At 43.1% G+C, this 17,838-nt stretch overlaps 1 protein-coding gene across 7 annotated transcripts in view; it reads left to right on the forward strand.

Annotated features, from left to right (window-relative positions):
* The window catches only part of REPS2 (RALBP1 associated Eps domain containing 2), a 215,800-nt gene that overhangs the window by 168,710 nt on the left and 29,252 nt on the right, over nt 1-17,838 (forward strand). For all 7 annotated transcript variants that reach the window (XM_057310284.1, XM_057310293.1, XM_026480258.4 and 4 more), the window contains 2 exons: nt 12,693-12,776; nt 13,877-14,022. In XM_057310284.1, the coding sequence (XP_057166267.1) occupies nt 12,693-12,776; nt 13,877-14,022 (230 nt within the window). The remainder of the gene's footprint in view (nt 1-12,692; nt 12,777-13,876; nt 14,023-17,838) is intronic.

A 17,838-nucleotide genomic window follows, 5' to 3' on the forward strand; every position in this document is an offset into this window, starting at 1 on the left:
GGATAACCAGAAATTAGTGGCCGGTCCTAAGCCCAGAATGAGTGCTGGACTGGCTTACTAAACCACTTACAGTAGAATGGTGTTCTTTCCTGCTCTTGTGACCTTTCACGGGCTGGCCCTCTGCCTACGTCAGGGGTCAGCAAACTACAGCCTGTAGCTCCAAATCCAGATCATCACCTTTTCTTGTAAATAATGGAAACATGAAGGAGGAGAATCGATGGAAAGACAGGTAGGCCTCCTCATAAGCCTTTTAACCCACCATCTCCTAACTCAAGGATCGTGACACCTATATCTATAGTTTGCAGCTTTGCCTTGAGGGCCTTTATCTGACCAAGATGCTCTTTCACAGTTTACTGGCAAAACCTTGAGCAAATATTCTTTATTCATTTGGCAGCTTCGAAGGCTTGCTGTGGGCAGGCCTTCCTAACTTTGTGTTTCTCAGACATAATCAGAAGAAACTAGACTAAGGCCTTGCCTTTAAGGTGAGAAAGAGGGAAAGAAACCTGTCCAGGAAAAACAGGATAAAGTCTTTCTTTCTTTCCAATTCCTCTTGAATGCCGTGTTCTGTTCAGCAAATTATATACATATCACTTCATGGTGTGTTGGTAAATATTCCCTCTGGGAAAAGAAAAAGCCCCACTCTGTAGCCTTTCCTCATGTCTGTGTTGTAAATACCCCCACCGTTAGCTGATGGCAGGTGGGGTTGGGAGGTGATGTGTATCATCAGCTCGTTGGTACTAGTGTGCTCTGTAGTAGACAGCTTCACTTGCTGCTAAATCCTTCTGTCAGGGGTTCTGTATGTCACACAGGAACTGCTCGTTTGTTTTTAGTCTAGGGCACTGTTGCAGCCCAATCCCAGAATGTGCTGTTAGAAATGGGACCATATTTTTGAAGTCGCTAGAGGTGAAACTCCCCTCTTGTTTACATTTAACTTGTGCCACTAGGTGGCACTTTAAGAACATTACAGGAAATTAGCTACTGGATTTATTTTTTAACTTTTTATCGAAGTATAACATGCCAATTGAAAATTGCACGTTGAATGTGCAACTGAACGAATTTTCACAAGCTGAACACGTGTATAATCAGCACTCAAATTAAGAAACAAAATATTACTAGCACCCCAGAAAGTACATCTCATGCTGTTTTCCAGTTACTATCCCTTCTTAGGGTTACCACTATTCTGACTTCTAACAGCGTAGATCAGTTTTACCTGTTTGCTACTTTATATAAGTGGAACCATGCAGTATATACTTTTGTGTCTGGCTTCTTTGGCTTACATATATTCTGTGATTCATCCATATTAGTGTGTATAATTATAGGTCATTGCTGTATAGTATTCCATTGTATATGCAAAGATATCACTGTTTTCCACTGTTGATGGACATATGGGTGGTTTTCAGATTTTGGCAATTATGAATCATGCCGCTATGCATGTTCATGTACAAGTTTTTGAGTGGATGGATGTTTTCATTTCTCTTGGGTATATGCCTACAGTAGAATTGCTGGGTCAGGGCGCCTGGGTAGTGCAGTCGTTAAGTGTCTGCCTTTGGCTCAGGGCGTGATCCCGGTGTTCCGGGATCGAGTCCCACATTGGGCTCCTCCGCTGGGAGCCTGCTTCTTCCTCTCCCACTCCCCCTGCTTGTGTTCCCTCTCTCGCTGGCTGGCTGTCACATAAATAAATAAAATCTTTAAAAAAAAAAAAAAGAATTGCTGGGTCATAGGATAGGCCTTAGTAGATACTGCCAAACAGTTTTATAAAGTGTTTGTACTGCTTTATATTCCATCAACAGTGTTCCTATTCCAGTTCTTATATCCTCATCAATACTGGATTTATTTTGTGACTGGCTCCTAACTCTTAAATAATTTTTATAGTTCCCTCTCTAACCAGCTATTTCTAATTGAAATTTTTAGAAGCCACCTTCTTGTGATGGACATAGCTCATGCAGGAAGGGCTGTGTCAACCCAAAAGCGAACATTAATCACAGTCTAATTATCAGCTATCACTAGTTAGAAAAGATGTTCAAATATTTCCATCACTAATACAGAATAACAGAACTGGGAATGGAATTGAAGATTTTAAGTGTGGTAAAAGATCGAGAAAGGCTAGGGCTAGGGCTTCAAGACACTTTGAAATTTTTATATACTTTTGCTATTGTTGCCAGGCCTATATATGTCAGGGTTGGGGGACCAGCAAAAGAGATTTCTAAAGGCCTAATATCCAGATGTCTTTGAATTGTGTTGGTAGTGGCTGCCTGTTTAGTAAGCATGTGTTTGATATGGCAAGAGGCATGCATATGGCACCTTTTTTTCAGCCTTATTCAGTGGGAAACATGAATCTCAAGAGAATCCTGTCATAGATCCCCTTAACTATGAAGTCTATGTTGACTCTGCAGAGAGCATTATCATATGGCTTTTAGGTATGTGATGAATAGAGGGTGGGGCTCAGACTTGACTCAGATTTCTGTTCTATTAGTAGAAATTGGAAATAGAAAAACAAAATCCCAGTCATAGTCAAAATATTTGTCTTTTAGACCAAAATAAAGCACCCATCCATGGTCCTTTAATTGTCACAGTAAGTCTGTTTCATGGATATTGTCCATAATCCTGTGCCTTCCAGAAATCCTGAAGGGATTATGCTATGTGACTGCTGTATCCAGGGGCTTGTTGCCCATTGTAGTTACTGATTATCCACTTCTGTCGCAGTTGTCCCTGAGCTCCTCTGTCAGTGTTCCCCTGGGTGTCACCAATGTTGTATTGGCCAGCTGTAGGGGGCTACCAGAGATGTTCAGTGTAAGCTGCCTGAGATGTCTGTGATGAGGCAACCATGAAATCTGAAAGGGCTTTTATTTTTAAAAGCTTCTTTCCTCCAATATTGATAGCAGCAATATTCAGTGGCACAAATTTGGATTGTGGATAGCCTGCTTTATGGGACCTGTGTATACTCTAAACTGCAGTTAGCATGTTCTCAGTCTAGGTTTTCATCTTTTGGCAAGAGAGGAAGAGTCCTTTATGTTGAATTAGCTGCTCTTTGCAGTTGCAGAATCTATGCCTGGGAAACCAATTTTATATTTACTCTTTTTTCTTTAAAGATTTATTTATTTTAGAGACAGAACATGAGCAGGGGGAGGGGCTGAGGGGGAGAGAGAGAGAGAAAGAGAGAGAGAATTCTCAAGCCAACTCCCCACAGAACCTGAAGCCTGACGTGGGGCTCGATCTCACGACCCTGAGATCATGACCTGAGCCAAAACCAAGAGTTGGATGCTTAACGCCCTGCCCTACCTAGGCGCCCCTGTATATTTACTCTTAATTATGATAGTAGCTGCCATTATTGAGTGACTACTGTGTTACTGTGCTTAGCACTCTAGCCAGCTATTTTGCCTAATCTTTACAAATGCTAGGATTTAGGTGAATTATCACCTTGTGCAGATGAAGAAACTGTGTCTCAGAGATGTTAGTACATGCCCCGTTTGTATACCAAGAAAGTGCAAACCCTGGATAGATTCCAGAGCCTCTGCCCTGTAACTGATGTGCCCTGTGGCTCCAGTTACGGTAGGATGAATTCTTGACTTGTCCAGTGGAACATAAAACAGTGTTGAATTCATTACTAGCTCATTCCACACATTGATTCAAGTACTTGCTATGTGCTGCCGTTCAGGTTAGGCATCAGGGAAAGGACAGTGAAGCAAAACATAGATCGTGCCCTCCAAGTGCTTACACACCAGCTCCGTTTCTGTCTCTCATAGGTGACTTGGGTCATGGATTTTGGCAATCGTTCTTGCAGAGAAATTCAGTTTTTTGGACCCTGTCTCTGAAACTGATTGTGGCCTGATGGGCTTTGCTGTGGCCATTGTGCTGCGGGCCGTTGGTTCTGTATCTTCTATGCCTGGATATGACCACGTGCCTTTTTCTCATGTGCCCTTATCTAGCAGACACAGAGGTCAGGTGAAAAGTAGGCATCAAGTGACATTTAGAATACTAATAGGATGCTGGAGATTCCCTAGAGGCCATAGCACAATCATTTGCTCATCTGCCTAGAATTTAGCTGTTGCCTTTGTGATTCCCAGTCTTGGGATCTGCCTGATTCTTGGGTGATAGATGAAACTTGAGTTTCTTTTTCTAATCTCTCAGCGTGAGTATTACAAAGTTTATAAAATAAATTCACCAATTATCCACACCGTAGCAATTATTTCTGCAATAGACTACTTGCTTTTTTTTTTTTTAAAAAGGATTTATTTATTTATTAGAGAGAGAGGGAGCACACATGAGCAGGGTGAGGGGCAGAGGCAGAGGGAAAAGAAGAGGGAGAGAGAGAATGTTAAGTAGGCTCCCTGTCGAGATCGGAGCCTGACACGGGGCTCAACCCCACGACCCTGAGATCATGACCTGAGTGGAAATCAAGAGTTGGATGCTTAACTGACTGAGCCACCCAGGCGCCCCTAGGCTACTTAATTTTTAAAAAGAGATTTAGTCTCTTTTCTCAGTTTTATTGAGAAATAATGTACATTTCTATATAAGGTTAAGGTGTACAGCATGATGGTTTGATTTATATATATTGTGAAAGATTACCACAATATGTTCAGCTAACATCCATCTTCTCATATAGATAAAAGAAAGAAGGGGTGCCTGCATGGTTCCATCGGTTGAGCATCTGACTCTTGATTTTGGCTCAGGTCATGACCTCAGAGTCGTGAGATCAAGCCCTGTATTGGGCTCTGGGCTGGCTGTGGAACCTGCTTAAGATTCTCTCTCTCCCTCTCCTCTGGTACTTCCCTTCCCTCCCCCAAAAAAAGAAAAGAAAGGGAAAAGTTTTCTCTTTGTCGTGAGAACTCTTAGGGTTTACTCTCTTAATAACTTTCCTATATATTGTGCAACAGTGTTACCTATGGTCACTATGCTGTGCATTATAACTCTACTAATTTATCTTATAACTGGAAGTTTGTACCTCTTGATCACCTTTCTGTAATTTCCCCTCCCCTCCCCACTGTTTCTTTTTTTGTTGCAAATTTGACATTTATTTACTTATTTACTTTTAAGACTTTATCTTTTTTAAAGATTTTATTTATTTGACAGAGGGAGTGAGAGAGCACAAGCAGGGGGAGCAGTAGAGGGAGGGGGAAAAACAGGCTCCCCACTGAGCAGGAAGCCCAATATGGGGCTCGATCCCAGGACCCTGGGATCATGACCTGAGCCAAAGGCAGCCGCTTAACCAACTGAGCCACCCAGGTGCCCCAAGATTTTATTTTTTAAAGTTATCTCTACACCCAACATGGGGTTCAGACTTACAACCCTGAGATCAAGAGTTGAATGCTCCACTTACTGTGCCAGCCAGGCACCCTGCAAATTTGACTTTTAAACAAAAGTCTTACTGCTGAAGATTTTGCCCAGCTTCAAATATTTATTTATTTTATGAAACCATATGGCAGACACCCCTATTCCCTCCACGGTAAATGGACAAGAAAACAATTAAGCCTAGTTAGTTTTTGGTGCAGCACCTGTGGCCCTTTTCAGAACAGGACCTTGGAGACTTGGTTTTCTCATTTTTTCAATGAAGAGTTTGGGCCATCGATGGTCCCCAGTTGGTCTGGACTGGCTACATAAAAATTACCCAGGGAGCTTGTTAAAATAGAAGTTTCTAATGCTCCACCCCTAGGAGATTCTAATTAGGGAAGTCTGGGGTAGTATCTAAAAGTCTGTAATTTATAAAAATTCTCTGGATAATTCCGTGTAGCTATATTTGGGAACCACTGGCTTAGAAGGTCTAGAACAAACAGAATTGAATTGGGAAGGAATTTCTGGTCTGTTTGAAGATTCAGGTAATACTTAATGTGCCTGGAGTGGGATCTATATGGGCTAACTAATGTAGTTATGATGCAGAGGCAAATTGGAGACAGATGATAGCAGATCTTTAACTGGCTGAGTGTCCCTAAGGCCTGTGGTGCTATGCCATAGGCCTAGGGACCAATTGAAAAGATTTGAGGAAAAAGTGTTTTGATGAGGAAAGGTGCTTTACAAAATTATTTCCTCAGTGTGTGCAGGGTGGATTGGACTGGGAAAAAACCTGAAAGCTAGAGAAAGACCCACGGCAGTTTTTACAGTGGCCCAGGTAAGAGGTGTAATGAGCACATGGACTTAGATGGAAACTATGAAACCTTTGCAAAGCTAGCCTGCCTGGGTGGAACTGAAATCTGGGACATGTTGTTTTAAGCTACTTTTAAAAATCCATAATTTATCGGTGTTGTGTTCCTTTGCTTTAACTATTATAATGAATGATTTTATTGTGTTTGTGTCCAGGAGCTTTTAAAGGAAGCCCAGTAAATAAGTTCATGCAGAGATGTAGTTGGTAGCAGCAACAGCTGCTATTGCAATGAAGGAGGGAGGAAGGGAGAAACGAAGGGAGGCCTTTCTTGCCAGGCAGCAACCCCGTCCTTACACTGCCTCCATACTCTTGGGGAAGGGGGTCTAGCAGAGGCTCCCTGGAGCTGGATCTGCCAACCACTCTGCAGAGTGCTCCTCTGGAAGGATTAGGTGTGGAATGTGGCATTTGGCATTTGGGTCAAATGGAATATTTTTCCTTTGTTCCTTAAAATCCAGTTTGTAGGTCATTGTTTCCCAAAGCATGTTCCACAGAACATTAGTTTTGTTGGATGTTGATAGGAGTTACATGAGAATAAGAAGTTGGAGCCAAATCAGTTTGGAAACTGCTGGGTTAAGCAAAGGCAGTGGCTTCCTTTACCTCACAGGATTTCAGAGTTTGTGTGATGTGCTGTGTACTCTGTGAATTTCTAGGAGGGAGATAGACTATGCCATGTTCCCTAAGCTTATCTGGATACTCTGTTTCCTCTAGGCCAGGGGCTGACAAACTAAGGCCCACAAGACAAATCTGTCCCACCATCGTGTTTTTGTAGATAAAGTTTATTGGAACGCAGTCACACCCATTCATTATGTTGTCTTCTTTGGCTGCTTTAATACTCAGTAGCAGAGTTGCACATTTGCATTGAAGAGACAGAGACCAAATGGCCTGTACAACTAAAAATACTTACTATCTGGCTCTTTACAGAAAAAGTTTTCCTATCCCTGTCTAGGCAATTCATAGAACTGGTGTTCCCTGGAACCCCTATTTGAGAGATACTGCTGTAAGAAGATAGAGGTGGGTTGTTCTAGCACTGCTTGTGATGAATCTGCTTAATTTTATTCAGCTTTTATGCTGCCCTATTGCTTTTTCTCTTGCTCTAAACTATTTCCTCCCAACCATTTATCCATTGTTGAAGATCAAAATTTGGCTCCCATGTGTCATTGTTCTTTCCTTTCACTTATCACATACCATCAATCACCAAGGATGTATCCAGTCTCCAGCCACATATCTCTCAAATCTGCCTATCCCCACTCCCACCAAACTGGTTTAAGTGACCATCACCTCTTGTCTTGTTTTCATTTTCAGTCTTTTTTAAGTGAATTGCCTTTGCCCACTAGGGGTTGCTTCTAATCCATTTTACTCATTGGATTCAGAATCATCTTTCTAAAATGCAAATCTAGTCCTATCACTTCCCTACTTAAAATCTTTCAGTGTCCCTCCCCCCCCACCACACTTTGTGGCCGTAAGGCTAAGCTCCAAATCCTCAACATGGACGTATTAGCCAAGGTCTGATTGGGAAAACAGAAACCACTCTAGGTATTTCACACTGGAAGAGATTTCATTTAAGGGATCAGGTACTTAAAGAATTATCTGTGCTAGAGGAGGAAAGAAAAGGGAAGGCTACCAGTCAGGTTTGCCACAATTTTCTGAATGTTAAGACATTCCAAGAACTAAAGGAAACAGCTGGAGGACCTCAGGCTACCTGTAGCATCTAAGTAATGATTTGTGGGAAAATGCCTGAGGCCACTCTTAAGATCTTCTGACTGCTGAATCCCATGCTTTTCTTCCCACCTGTTTCTGAGGAACAGTAACATAGCTTGTTTCTTTCACCTTCTTGGTTTCATGTGAGTGACTCTCAGAGTCAACAAGGAACATTATTGAAAGGAGATTTTATAAATGTTCTTCCCAGGTTTTTACCCCCTGCAACATAGGGAAGAACCTGGAAGTGGGGAATGGTGCTGAGTGGTGAATAGACCATCTGGGACAGTGATCTCTAAGACCATGTGGGATCCACTCCACTGCCTTTCTCCAGCTTTGGCTTTCTTATTCTTCTCTACTGTTCACCTTTATTCCACCAAATTTCAGACCTACTAGAGTGGGTGTTTTTGGAGGCCTTAAACAACTAACATTTACTATCTCACAGTTTCTGTGGCTTAGAGATTTAGGAGAAACTAATCTGGTGGTTTCAGCTCAGGGTCTCTCATTAGGTTTCAGTCATCTGAAGGCTTGACTGGGGCTGGAGGATCCACCTCTAAGATGGCTCTCCCCCATGGCTGTTGGTGGGATGCCTTAATTCCTTGCTACGTAGGCCGCTTGTTAGGACTGATTGAGTGTCCTCACAAGATGGCAGCTGACTTTTTCCAGAGCAAGTAACCTAGAGGGAGACCAAGGAGGAGAATACTAGAGTGCTTTAACTCCCTTGTTCTGGGAGAAGTTTGCCTGGTGTCTCAGGTCTGGTTCCCCAGAAGCAGAACATGAGATGAGGATTTTTGGGAAGTGATACACGAGATATGCGAAATAAATATCTGTATAATTGAATAAATGAACAAACCCTTCTTCTGGTGGAGAATCAAGATGCTTAGCCTTCCTGGGCCTGTGTCCATTTCTGGGGAGCCAGCTGAGCAGGGACCATATTGTCCCATCAACCATGGGAACGGGCAAAATCCTAGAACAGATGTCTCCATTTGGAGTGGCAGCACCTTCTAAGTCCATGTGACTCATACAGGCTTTTCTTTGCAAAATTAGGATGAAACTGTATTTCTTATTTGTGGGTAGGGAAGTATTAATATTAAAATATGAGATATATATTTTTAAAAGGAACTTTAGCTGGAGTTTCAGTGAGCTCTTAGCTAAAAGTACATTTTCCTGCCTTGCCACATCCTGGTTGGGTACATGTTACATAGTGAGCCATGAGGGGAAGACTGCCATTTGTACTAGTAATTGTAATCCACAACCTTCAAGCATTGGCTTTTATTTCAGACAATCAGAACTTTCAGACAGGGGCGTATTGTCCATACTGAGTTTTTCCCTACTTTAATATATGGAGGAAAAGGGAGCTGCTGAGGCTCCCGTTTCATGGGTTATTGTCTCCAAGTTGTTACCTTAGAAAAGTCTGAAGAAATAGCAAAGGTTTGTTCTGCTTTCCAGCTGCTAAGCCTTACACTATTTTCCTGAGGGAAAGTGAAATAGTTTCTTGCAAAGAGGGGCTTTTGTATCTCTAAATCTCATCTTTAGTTGTTGGGTTTTTAAATTTTTTACCACAAAACATTTTTTAAATTTTTTTCCTCATCTCTTTTCCTGGGTTAATGCCTGGCTCTGGTGAAGCTCTGCCTTTCCAGGACCTTCGTGATTCCTGTGCTCCAGGCCCCTCACAAGATTTCACTCCTCTCAATGTTCAGTAGATGGACCCATTTAAAATCAGTCATGGAGTGGGGACGGAAGGTCTTGATGTTCCTCCCAAGGAGGTTGGTGGGTAGATTCCACCTGACATAGCGCCAAGGAGCTGTTTGTTCTCGGTTGTGGAGCTAGAAAACCTAGGCCTTTGGATACGATTTCAGGAAGGTAAACCATAAATGGAAAAAATTGTCAGACATTTTTCATCATCCTTCCCAACTCCCACTCCATTGTTTTTTGGGTTTTTATAGATGTTTAAGAGAAAGCAGAGGCAATGACAATGACCTTCTGCTACTTTTGCTGTGCTCAGAATCCTTATTTTTGTTGAAGAGGGTCTGATTTATCATTTCCCTCAGTATTTCCACAAGAGAGAGATTGTTTGTCTCCTCAGGAAAGGGAGCAGTAGGGCAAACACTTCTCTCTGCCTGTTGATGGAAGAGAGCTGAACAGGTGAAAGGCGGGGAGACTGGTCCACCACTCCTTTTCTCTCTGGCTGGCTGGCAGGATGTGTCACTGCATACCTGTGGTCCTGCAGAGGCCTGCATGCATAGACTTGAGGCCGGAACATTTGTGTTCCAAGCAATAGTTTTGTGGATGGAAGGCAAGAAGGGGCATCAGGTCCAAGTTGTGTTCTTCTGCACAGGTCAGGGGAAGCCCTGCATTTGGAAGGTTGTTGGGCCCTCATTCAGCCATTAATAAAGCTGACATTGGGCCCGCGGATCTTTTTTTTCTTTTTTCCTTTCCTTTTCTTCTTTCTTTTCTTTTCTTTTCTTTTCTTTTCTTTTCTTTTCTTTTCTTTCTTTCTTTCTTTCTTTCTTTCTTTCTTTCTTTCTTTCTTTCTTTTTTGAGAGAGGGCACATGAGAGCTGGGGGGAGGGGCAGAGGGAGAGAGAGAGAGAATCCCAAGCAGGCCCCACACCCAGTGAGGAGCCAGTCGCAGCGCTTGATCTCAGGACCCTGAGATCTTGAGCTGAGCCGAAATCAAGAGTGGGGCACTTAACCAACTGTGCCACCCAGGCACCCCTGGGCCCGCAGGTCTTGAAATATGACACCATTTGTCAGAATCCCCAGGGGAGGTGGGTGAACTCTTAACATTCCTCATACTCTTGACAAGGAATGGCTCCCGGATAGCTTTGCATGGCTGTTGCCTGGGTGTTTCAAACTCTGTGTGCCTGAAAGTGAGCTCCCCTTACATCTGCTTCTCTCGTGGTGCCTGTCTTGGGGCTAGGCCTCTGTATTGTCGTGTTGTCCTAAGCTGGTTGGTATCGGAAGTTGGTATCGGAGCTTCCTTTCTCACCATCCCCATGCACTGCCCCTCCAGCTGGCTGTACCCTGCTTATCACTCAGGTCTTAGCTGTGATATCACCTTCACCCAAGTCTTTGCTGACCCACACAGCCTGGGTGTTCCTGGAGCCCCCATACTTCCTCACCAAAGTCTGAATTCCACCGAAGCATGTTTGCCCCGTCATTTCTCTGCCTTTTCCACTAGACTTCAAGCTTCTTGTAAGAAAGGTCTAAGTATTGTTTATCTTGAATACCAGCTCTAGCATGGGGCCTGCCTATAGTAGCTGATCAATAAATATTTCTTGAATGAGTACCACTTGGGCCCAAGAGTACCTGAGGCTGTATAGCATAGTGGTCACTAGCCCACCACTGGAACCTGAGGTTTGGGTTTGGACCCTGCTGTTTGTGTGATCTTGGGTGAGTTCCTCAACTTCTTGATTCTCAGTTTCTTCACCAATAAGACGGGGTAATAACTATTTCCTAGGGCTGTGATGATGATGAAATGCTTTCATTCATGCAGAACACCTGGAGATCTATATGACACGGTGTTTGGTGTTTCATATAACTGTCGACAACAGCAGCAATACAGTTATCCTTAATGGAAAGGAGAAGGCTATCAGCAAAACTTGGAATGAGAAATCAGGCATGTTGAGTGCCTGCGTCATGGGTTTGAAGAGGTGGAGAGGTGGTTGGGAACTGAGGTTTCTAGCTAGGGCAGTGCAACTGTAAGACCAGATGGGATTGCTCTGGAAAACAATGAGTGGTGGTAGGAGAAATAGGGTGGGAGAACCAAAGACAGAACCTTGAGAAATCCTACATCTGAGGGATAAGACGAGTCGAAACAGGAAAGAGAGATCATGATTACCGGCAGGTGACTGCAGGTCATCAGATGCCAGGGACAGGAGTTTTAAAAAGATAGTCAGGGGTGCTGTGCTGGGCAGAAGGCTTGGGAGAAAACTAGAAGAGGCAGCAAGAATCCAATAAATGGGGGATTAGTGCCCTTGTCTATTTCAGTAGAGGCAGAGGAAGGAAGAAGCCAGGCTCTGCAAGGAGTTGGAGGAGGCCGGGTTAAGGACAGAATAGACATACTCGGGATGATTGTTGTGCTGCAGATGCATATTACTTTGCTGGCAGAGCACTGATGTCACTATAACGAAGAAGTCACGTTAGTTCTTATGGAGGGTTTTTTCTTTGCATTTTAATACTTTGCATTGCTGGCTAATAGCAGCTGAGTGTTGCAGGCCTCCTGGAGACAGGGAGCAGCACATGGCACCTAATCTCCCTGTGCTCTCCTGCTTGGCTCTGTGGCATCTGCTCGGTCTTGAATGGCTTTGGGGGCAGTCCTTGCCAATCTTGGTACATTTGTCCACTGATTCCATTAACAAACGGTAGCCTCAACCCTTCTGTTTACTCCTTCCATCATGCTCTCCCACCCCTACATTTTTTAAGGTAAAGAGTCATAGCTCTTACAGTGTTTTTCTAAGGAATTTAATATTTTTTAAAGTTTCAGTGTTTTTTATTATTATGGTTACTGTTTTTGTTAGTGCTTGGGTTAAAATTTTAATTCATTTCTCAGCCCTCTTTTTCAGTAAGCCTAATTTTTTTTTAGCTTGAGCTTGTAAAACATTAGTTTTCAATAATACCTATGTCTAGTTATAGACAACATTACCATGACTCCTTTTCCTAAGATTGAACAATGCTGGAAGGAGACATGGGAGGGAATGGCACGGTCTAGGGAAGGTTTTCTTAAAGACCTGACCATGCTTGGCTGCAAGTTGGTCTAAATCAACTTCCACTTAGTGACATTTTCTAAGTGCTCTTCATTATATATTTAGGTACTTACGTTTTTCCATTTTTATCTTCTGTGTGATATTTCACTACAGTCTGAACAAGCGTCTGAGGCTGAAATACACCCCCAGCTGAACAGAGCCCCCTCTCAAGCTGCAGACAGTAGTCCAACAAAGAAGGTAAGGCCTGTAGGAAGGTGCCTCTGTGATGGCATTTTGAGCCCCTCCCCTGGGCTTGTCTCTATTTGCAAATCTGTTTTACTTTGGTTTTGGTGTCCTGACCTGAATGTTAATGATCCAGCTTTCCTAGAATTTGGGTTCTTTGTGAAGATTAGGTTGCTGATGATTCTTGGGCCTGACCTTGATGTCACTGACAGTTTGCACTTCCTCTTCAGCTTCCAGCTACACATGGTGGCCTTGCTTTTGGCAAGTTCAGGAGGTGTGGTGGGGAGGGCCAAGTGCCTTTAGCAGAACCCTGAGTGCTGCTGAGCTTCTAGGAGGGCCTCTGGTGGGGGGGGGGTGTCTACCCTTCATTGTCTATGTGCCATGGTCCTCTCTTGCATCCTGGCGTCTTCACCTTAGCCCACCTTTGTCACTGAGTCTCAGGTCACTTGCTCAAGAGGCACCACTCACTTGTCATGCTATCTGTTCACCTTGTTACCCTTTCCTTGCTGCTCCCCATTTTTCTAAGGCCCTCCTCTGGTCAGAGCATGGGCCGTGGTCTTGGGAGCACGGGTGAGGAGGGGCCTCCCAGGAAGCAGGTTGGCTGTCTTCTTCCAGAAGACACTGTGGCCCTTGAGCTTAATTTCACATATGAATTGGAGTGCAAGAATGAGGAGCAGATGGCTGAGACCTTCACAAACTTAAAAACTTGCAACATATTCCCACAAGCCCCAAAGTGAGGCAAGAGTGAGCTTTGTCTTCAGTCAGAAAAGGCCTCATGGTGTGAGATGCACACAGCATTGAAAAAAGGGAGGGTGGGCAGGTGGGCCACTGGAATGATTTCTGTGTCCGTTTAGGTGCAAAAAGCGGTAGTAGACTGCAAGCATGGAAAGAAAACAAAGGAAAAAAGAAAGGCCCCTAGAATCTGATACCTGTGTCCTCCCCCCACCCTGTTTTTGGGAAGCCATGAATCAGCCTTATGTCCTCAGGTGTGGGGTTTGAGCAGAGTGTGCACCTGACCTGGGAATGGCCCTAGGAGGAACATGAGGACATTGGCATGATGGGGGAACATTTCAGTTTTTAACTTTTGGGTTTTATTTTTTGTATTTAATCCTCAGGACATACCATATTCTCAGCCTCCATCAAAGCCCATTCGAAGGAAATTCCGACCTGAAAACCCAGCTACAGAAAACCAAGAGCCTTCTAGCACTGTTGGCGGGCCAGCGTCAGCAGCGACCGGGAAACCCCATACAGCAGTCCAAAAGTAAGTACGTCACATCAGGGAGGTCAGAAACTATCTTTTCAATCTTCGTATGTGTGTACATGTAAATCTGTTTACATTTATACTCATGGCCATAGAGGGGTGTTATTTTATGGTTGTAGTTTTGCCTTACTCCTCTTTGTGGTGGTACTACAGGCTCCTAGTCATCTAGAAAGAGACCTTCTAAGCTATAGAACTTAACCTGAGCCAAGGGGCAAGCGAGTTCAAAACTGTGGTGTTTCAGTTTGGTTTGATTTCCTTCCCTTCCTTCATCCTCTTCCTCTCCTTCCCAGCCCTCTTCCTTGTGCTGGCCCACATTTTCCTAGGAAGAAGACAGTTATAAAAGTGGCAGTTTCCCCTCTTTACCTGTCTTATGCCCCCCCCCAGGACAAATGGCTAGCTTCCTGACCCTCAGACCCAACTTTGAGTAGACATGGCTTGTGGTTTCTTTTCATTCCCCATGAAAATTTTCTGTTATCATCTCAGCACAGAATGGTCACATGTGGAGCCTCCAGAATATCTGTCTGACTGGCTGTAACAGACATTGGAGGAGGTGGCAGGCTGGGGAGTGGGGGGCACCTGTGGACAAGGCCAGGAACCGAGAGAACAATGCTCTAGACAGACCATTTTTCTACAGGGGCTTTGGCTTTAAGAAAGGCTATCACTTGCCTCAGTTTCCCTGTAGTGAAATGGAGCGAGGTGTTGAGGGCAGAAACCTCCTGCTGTGCATGACTTCACAAGTGAACTCGACTGGTCATTAAAGTCAGTGCTCAAGAAAAGCTCTGACACTGCTCATGGGGCCTTGCAGATCCCAGGGGCTGCTGTGGGTTTCTCCTGCTTACGCTGTCGTAGAAAAAGAAGCAACAGATTCGGTGGGTACAACTTGCCTCTGAAGACAAAACCCCATTGTGACTCTTCAGCACTCTTCAGCACTCTTCAGATGATGGTTTTTGTGTCTGTTTTTCCAAATAGACAGTTCCCTGGTGGTATCAGTGCATAAAGGAAATCTATTTCGTTCTTAATGGCCCCTGAGAGCTTTGACCATCTTTCAGCCACTGTCAAGCCTCGCGGATGGATCCCTGTCAGGGACAAAGATGGCTAAACTTGCTTCCATGTGCCACCCTGGCTTTCCACTGTAGTCTCTGCTTCACATTACTGCTGGTCAGTCACTGCTGGCTATAGCACCCCCCACACTGGATGGAGGGCAGCTGGCGGAGCTCACGCAGAGGTCTTTTTCAGTTTCTTTCCTTTGTCTGTGTGTTTTTTTTAAAGTTTTATTGAGATATAATTCACACAGCGTATAATTCACCCTTTTGCATGTAAAGTTCAGTGGTTTTTAGTATATCCACGAAGCTGTGCAACTGTTGTCACAAACTAATTTTAGAACACTTTCATTGTCTCCAAAAGAAATTCTGTGCTGATTAGCAGTCACTTTCCATTCCCTGTCCTGTGTCCCAGGCAACCACTAATCTACTTTCTGTCTTTATAGGTTTGCCTGTTCTGGCCATTTCATGTAGATGGAATCATGCAACATGTGTTCTTCTGTGGCTGGTTTTTTTTCAGTTCACATAATGTGTTGAAGGTTTATTCATGTTGTAGCATGAATCAGTACTTGATTCTTTTTTATTGCTAAATGATGTCCCATTGTATGAATATATCACATTTTATTTATCTACTCATCGCTTGACGGATATTTGGGTTGTTTCCACTTTGAAGCTATAAAGGATAATGCTGGTATACTATGTATGTACAAGTTTTAGCATGGACTTATGTTTTCATTTGTCTTGAGTATGTACCTAGGAGTGGAATTACTAGGTCATACGGTCACTCTATATTTAATATTTTGAGGACTTGCCAAAGTGTTTTCCACAGTGGCTGCAACATTTTACAGTCCTGCCAGTAACATATGAGAGTTCCAATTTCTCCTGTTTTTTTTTTTTTGCCAACACTTTTGTTATCTTTTTTTTTTTAATTATGACAGCCATCCTAGTGGGTGTGAAGGGGTATCTCACTGTGTTTTTGATTTGCATTTCCCTAATGGCTAATGATGTTGAGCATGTTTTCATGTGCTTATTGGCCATTTATTTATCTTCTTTGGAGAAATGTTTGCTCAGATCCTTTGCCCTTTTCTGCTTGGATTATTTGTCTTTTTATTTTGAGTTATGAGTTCTTGACCTATTCTGGATACATGTCCCTTGCCAAATGTATGATTTGCAAGTATTTTCTCCCATTCTATAAGTTGTTTCACTTTCTTGATGGTATGGTGTCATTTGCAGCACAAAAGGTTTTAATATTGATGGGTCCAGTTAATTTTTTTTCTTTTGTTACTTGTGCTTTTGGTGTCAGAGCTTGAAAACCACTGCCTAACCCAAGTTCATAAAGATTTTTTCCTCTGTTCGCTTCTATAGGTTTTATAGTTTTAGCTCTTACATCAAAACCCATGGTTAATTTTGAGTTCATGTTTGTGTATAGTGTGAGGAAGGGACCCAACTTCATTCTTTTGCATATAGATATATAGTTGTCCCCGCATCGTTTGTTGAAAGGAGATACTTTCTTTTATTTGCCTGTTTAGTGACTGTCCCTCATTGTGGTACTCTCTCACTAGTTAGGTGACCACGTGGTGTCAGACTGAGCAAGGCTAGTGACCACAGCAGCACAAATAGTGCTGTAAATGTTAGGGATGTAAGCTTTGGGTCAGGGGATTTCATACAGCTTGTTTTAATTCCTAGACTAGTTTATTTTGGGGTGATAAGCAACTTAGCGTTCATCATTTTTTAACCCCTGGAGAGAGAAACAGCCAGACACATGATGGTTAGTCTGTATAGTTCTTTCTCAACCAGGTTCTGGGAAAGAATGAAACTTTAATGCCCTTAGACATCCATTGTCTGTGGGAACTTATCCTCTCTCCTATGCATGTAGAGTGGTCTTTACTGTGTACTGTTTTAGGGAAAATTGAGAAAAGAGTCATAGATAATTTTCCTAATTGTCTAACAGAACACTGGTGAAGAAAGGCCAAAAAAATAAACTAGTTGAAAAATGGTCATCAGCTCTTTGGGAAATGAACATCAGAACTGACCTGTTGTAAGAAGCAAATTCTTCAGATATCATTGTTGTCTGTTTCATTTAGGGTGACGGAAAAATAAAATAGTCTCTCTAAGTGAGCGGCTGAGTCCAGATTATAACTGATAAACAACTCTTGAATTGTGTCAGAATTACTGAGCTGCTTGTAAGGACAAAAGTGGATTTTTTAAAGAAATAATTTAGCTTACTTGTTTTCCCTCACATCTTGTCCATCTAGTAAAGGTGGACTTTGGGAAAATAGAATGGTTTGAACAGTTTGGAGAGAGAGGATGTTGTATAACAATACTGTGACTGAAACTGTGCCCACCTCCATGGCTTTTGCTCTTCTCTGTAACCCCGGGAAGTGTCCTGAGCCACACCAGGGCATTCCCAGCAGCCCATGTGGCAGTGTCTGTTTGCCTGCATGACATTCTCAGTGTGATGGGAATTCTGTTTTCCTTCCTGCTTCATGGTTGGCAGTCCTGGAATGTCTGTGGGGTTGATGAGTGGCATCCCTAATGAAAACCTGCCATTTCCAAGTAAAGAAAAGGAAATACAAGTTCAGTTCTTAGAAGCTGTGCTCATAATTCCTTGGGAGAAATCAGGGCTCAGGTCGAAGGCTAAGAAGATTTTTCTCATCTAGAGACCCCAGTTTATATTCTTTCAAATATTGGTTCAGCTGCTTGAATGAAACCCAGGTAACAGATACTCAGATAATGTAGAAATTGACTTCTTTCTTGTATAAAAGTCGAGTTGGTA

This window comes from Ursus arctos, chromosome X (assembly GCF_023065955.2).
Source record: "Ursus arctos isolate Adak ecotype North America chromosome X, UrsArc2.0, whole genome shotgun sequence".
Taxonomy (NCBI): domain Eukaryota; kingdom Metazoa; phylum Chordata; class Mammalia; order Carnivora; family Ursidae; genus Ursus; species Ursus arctos.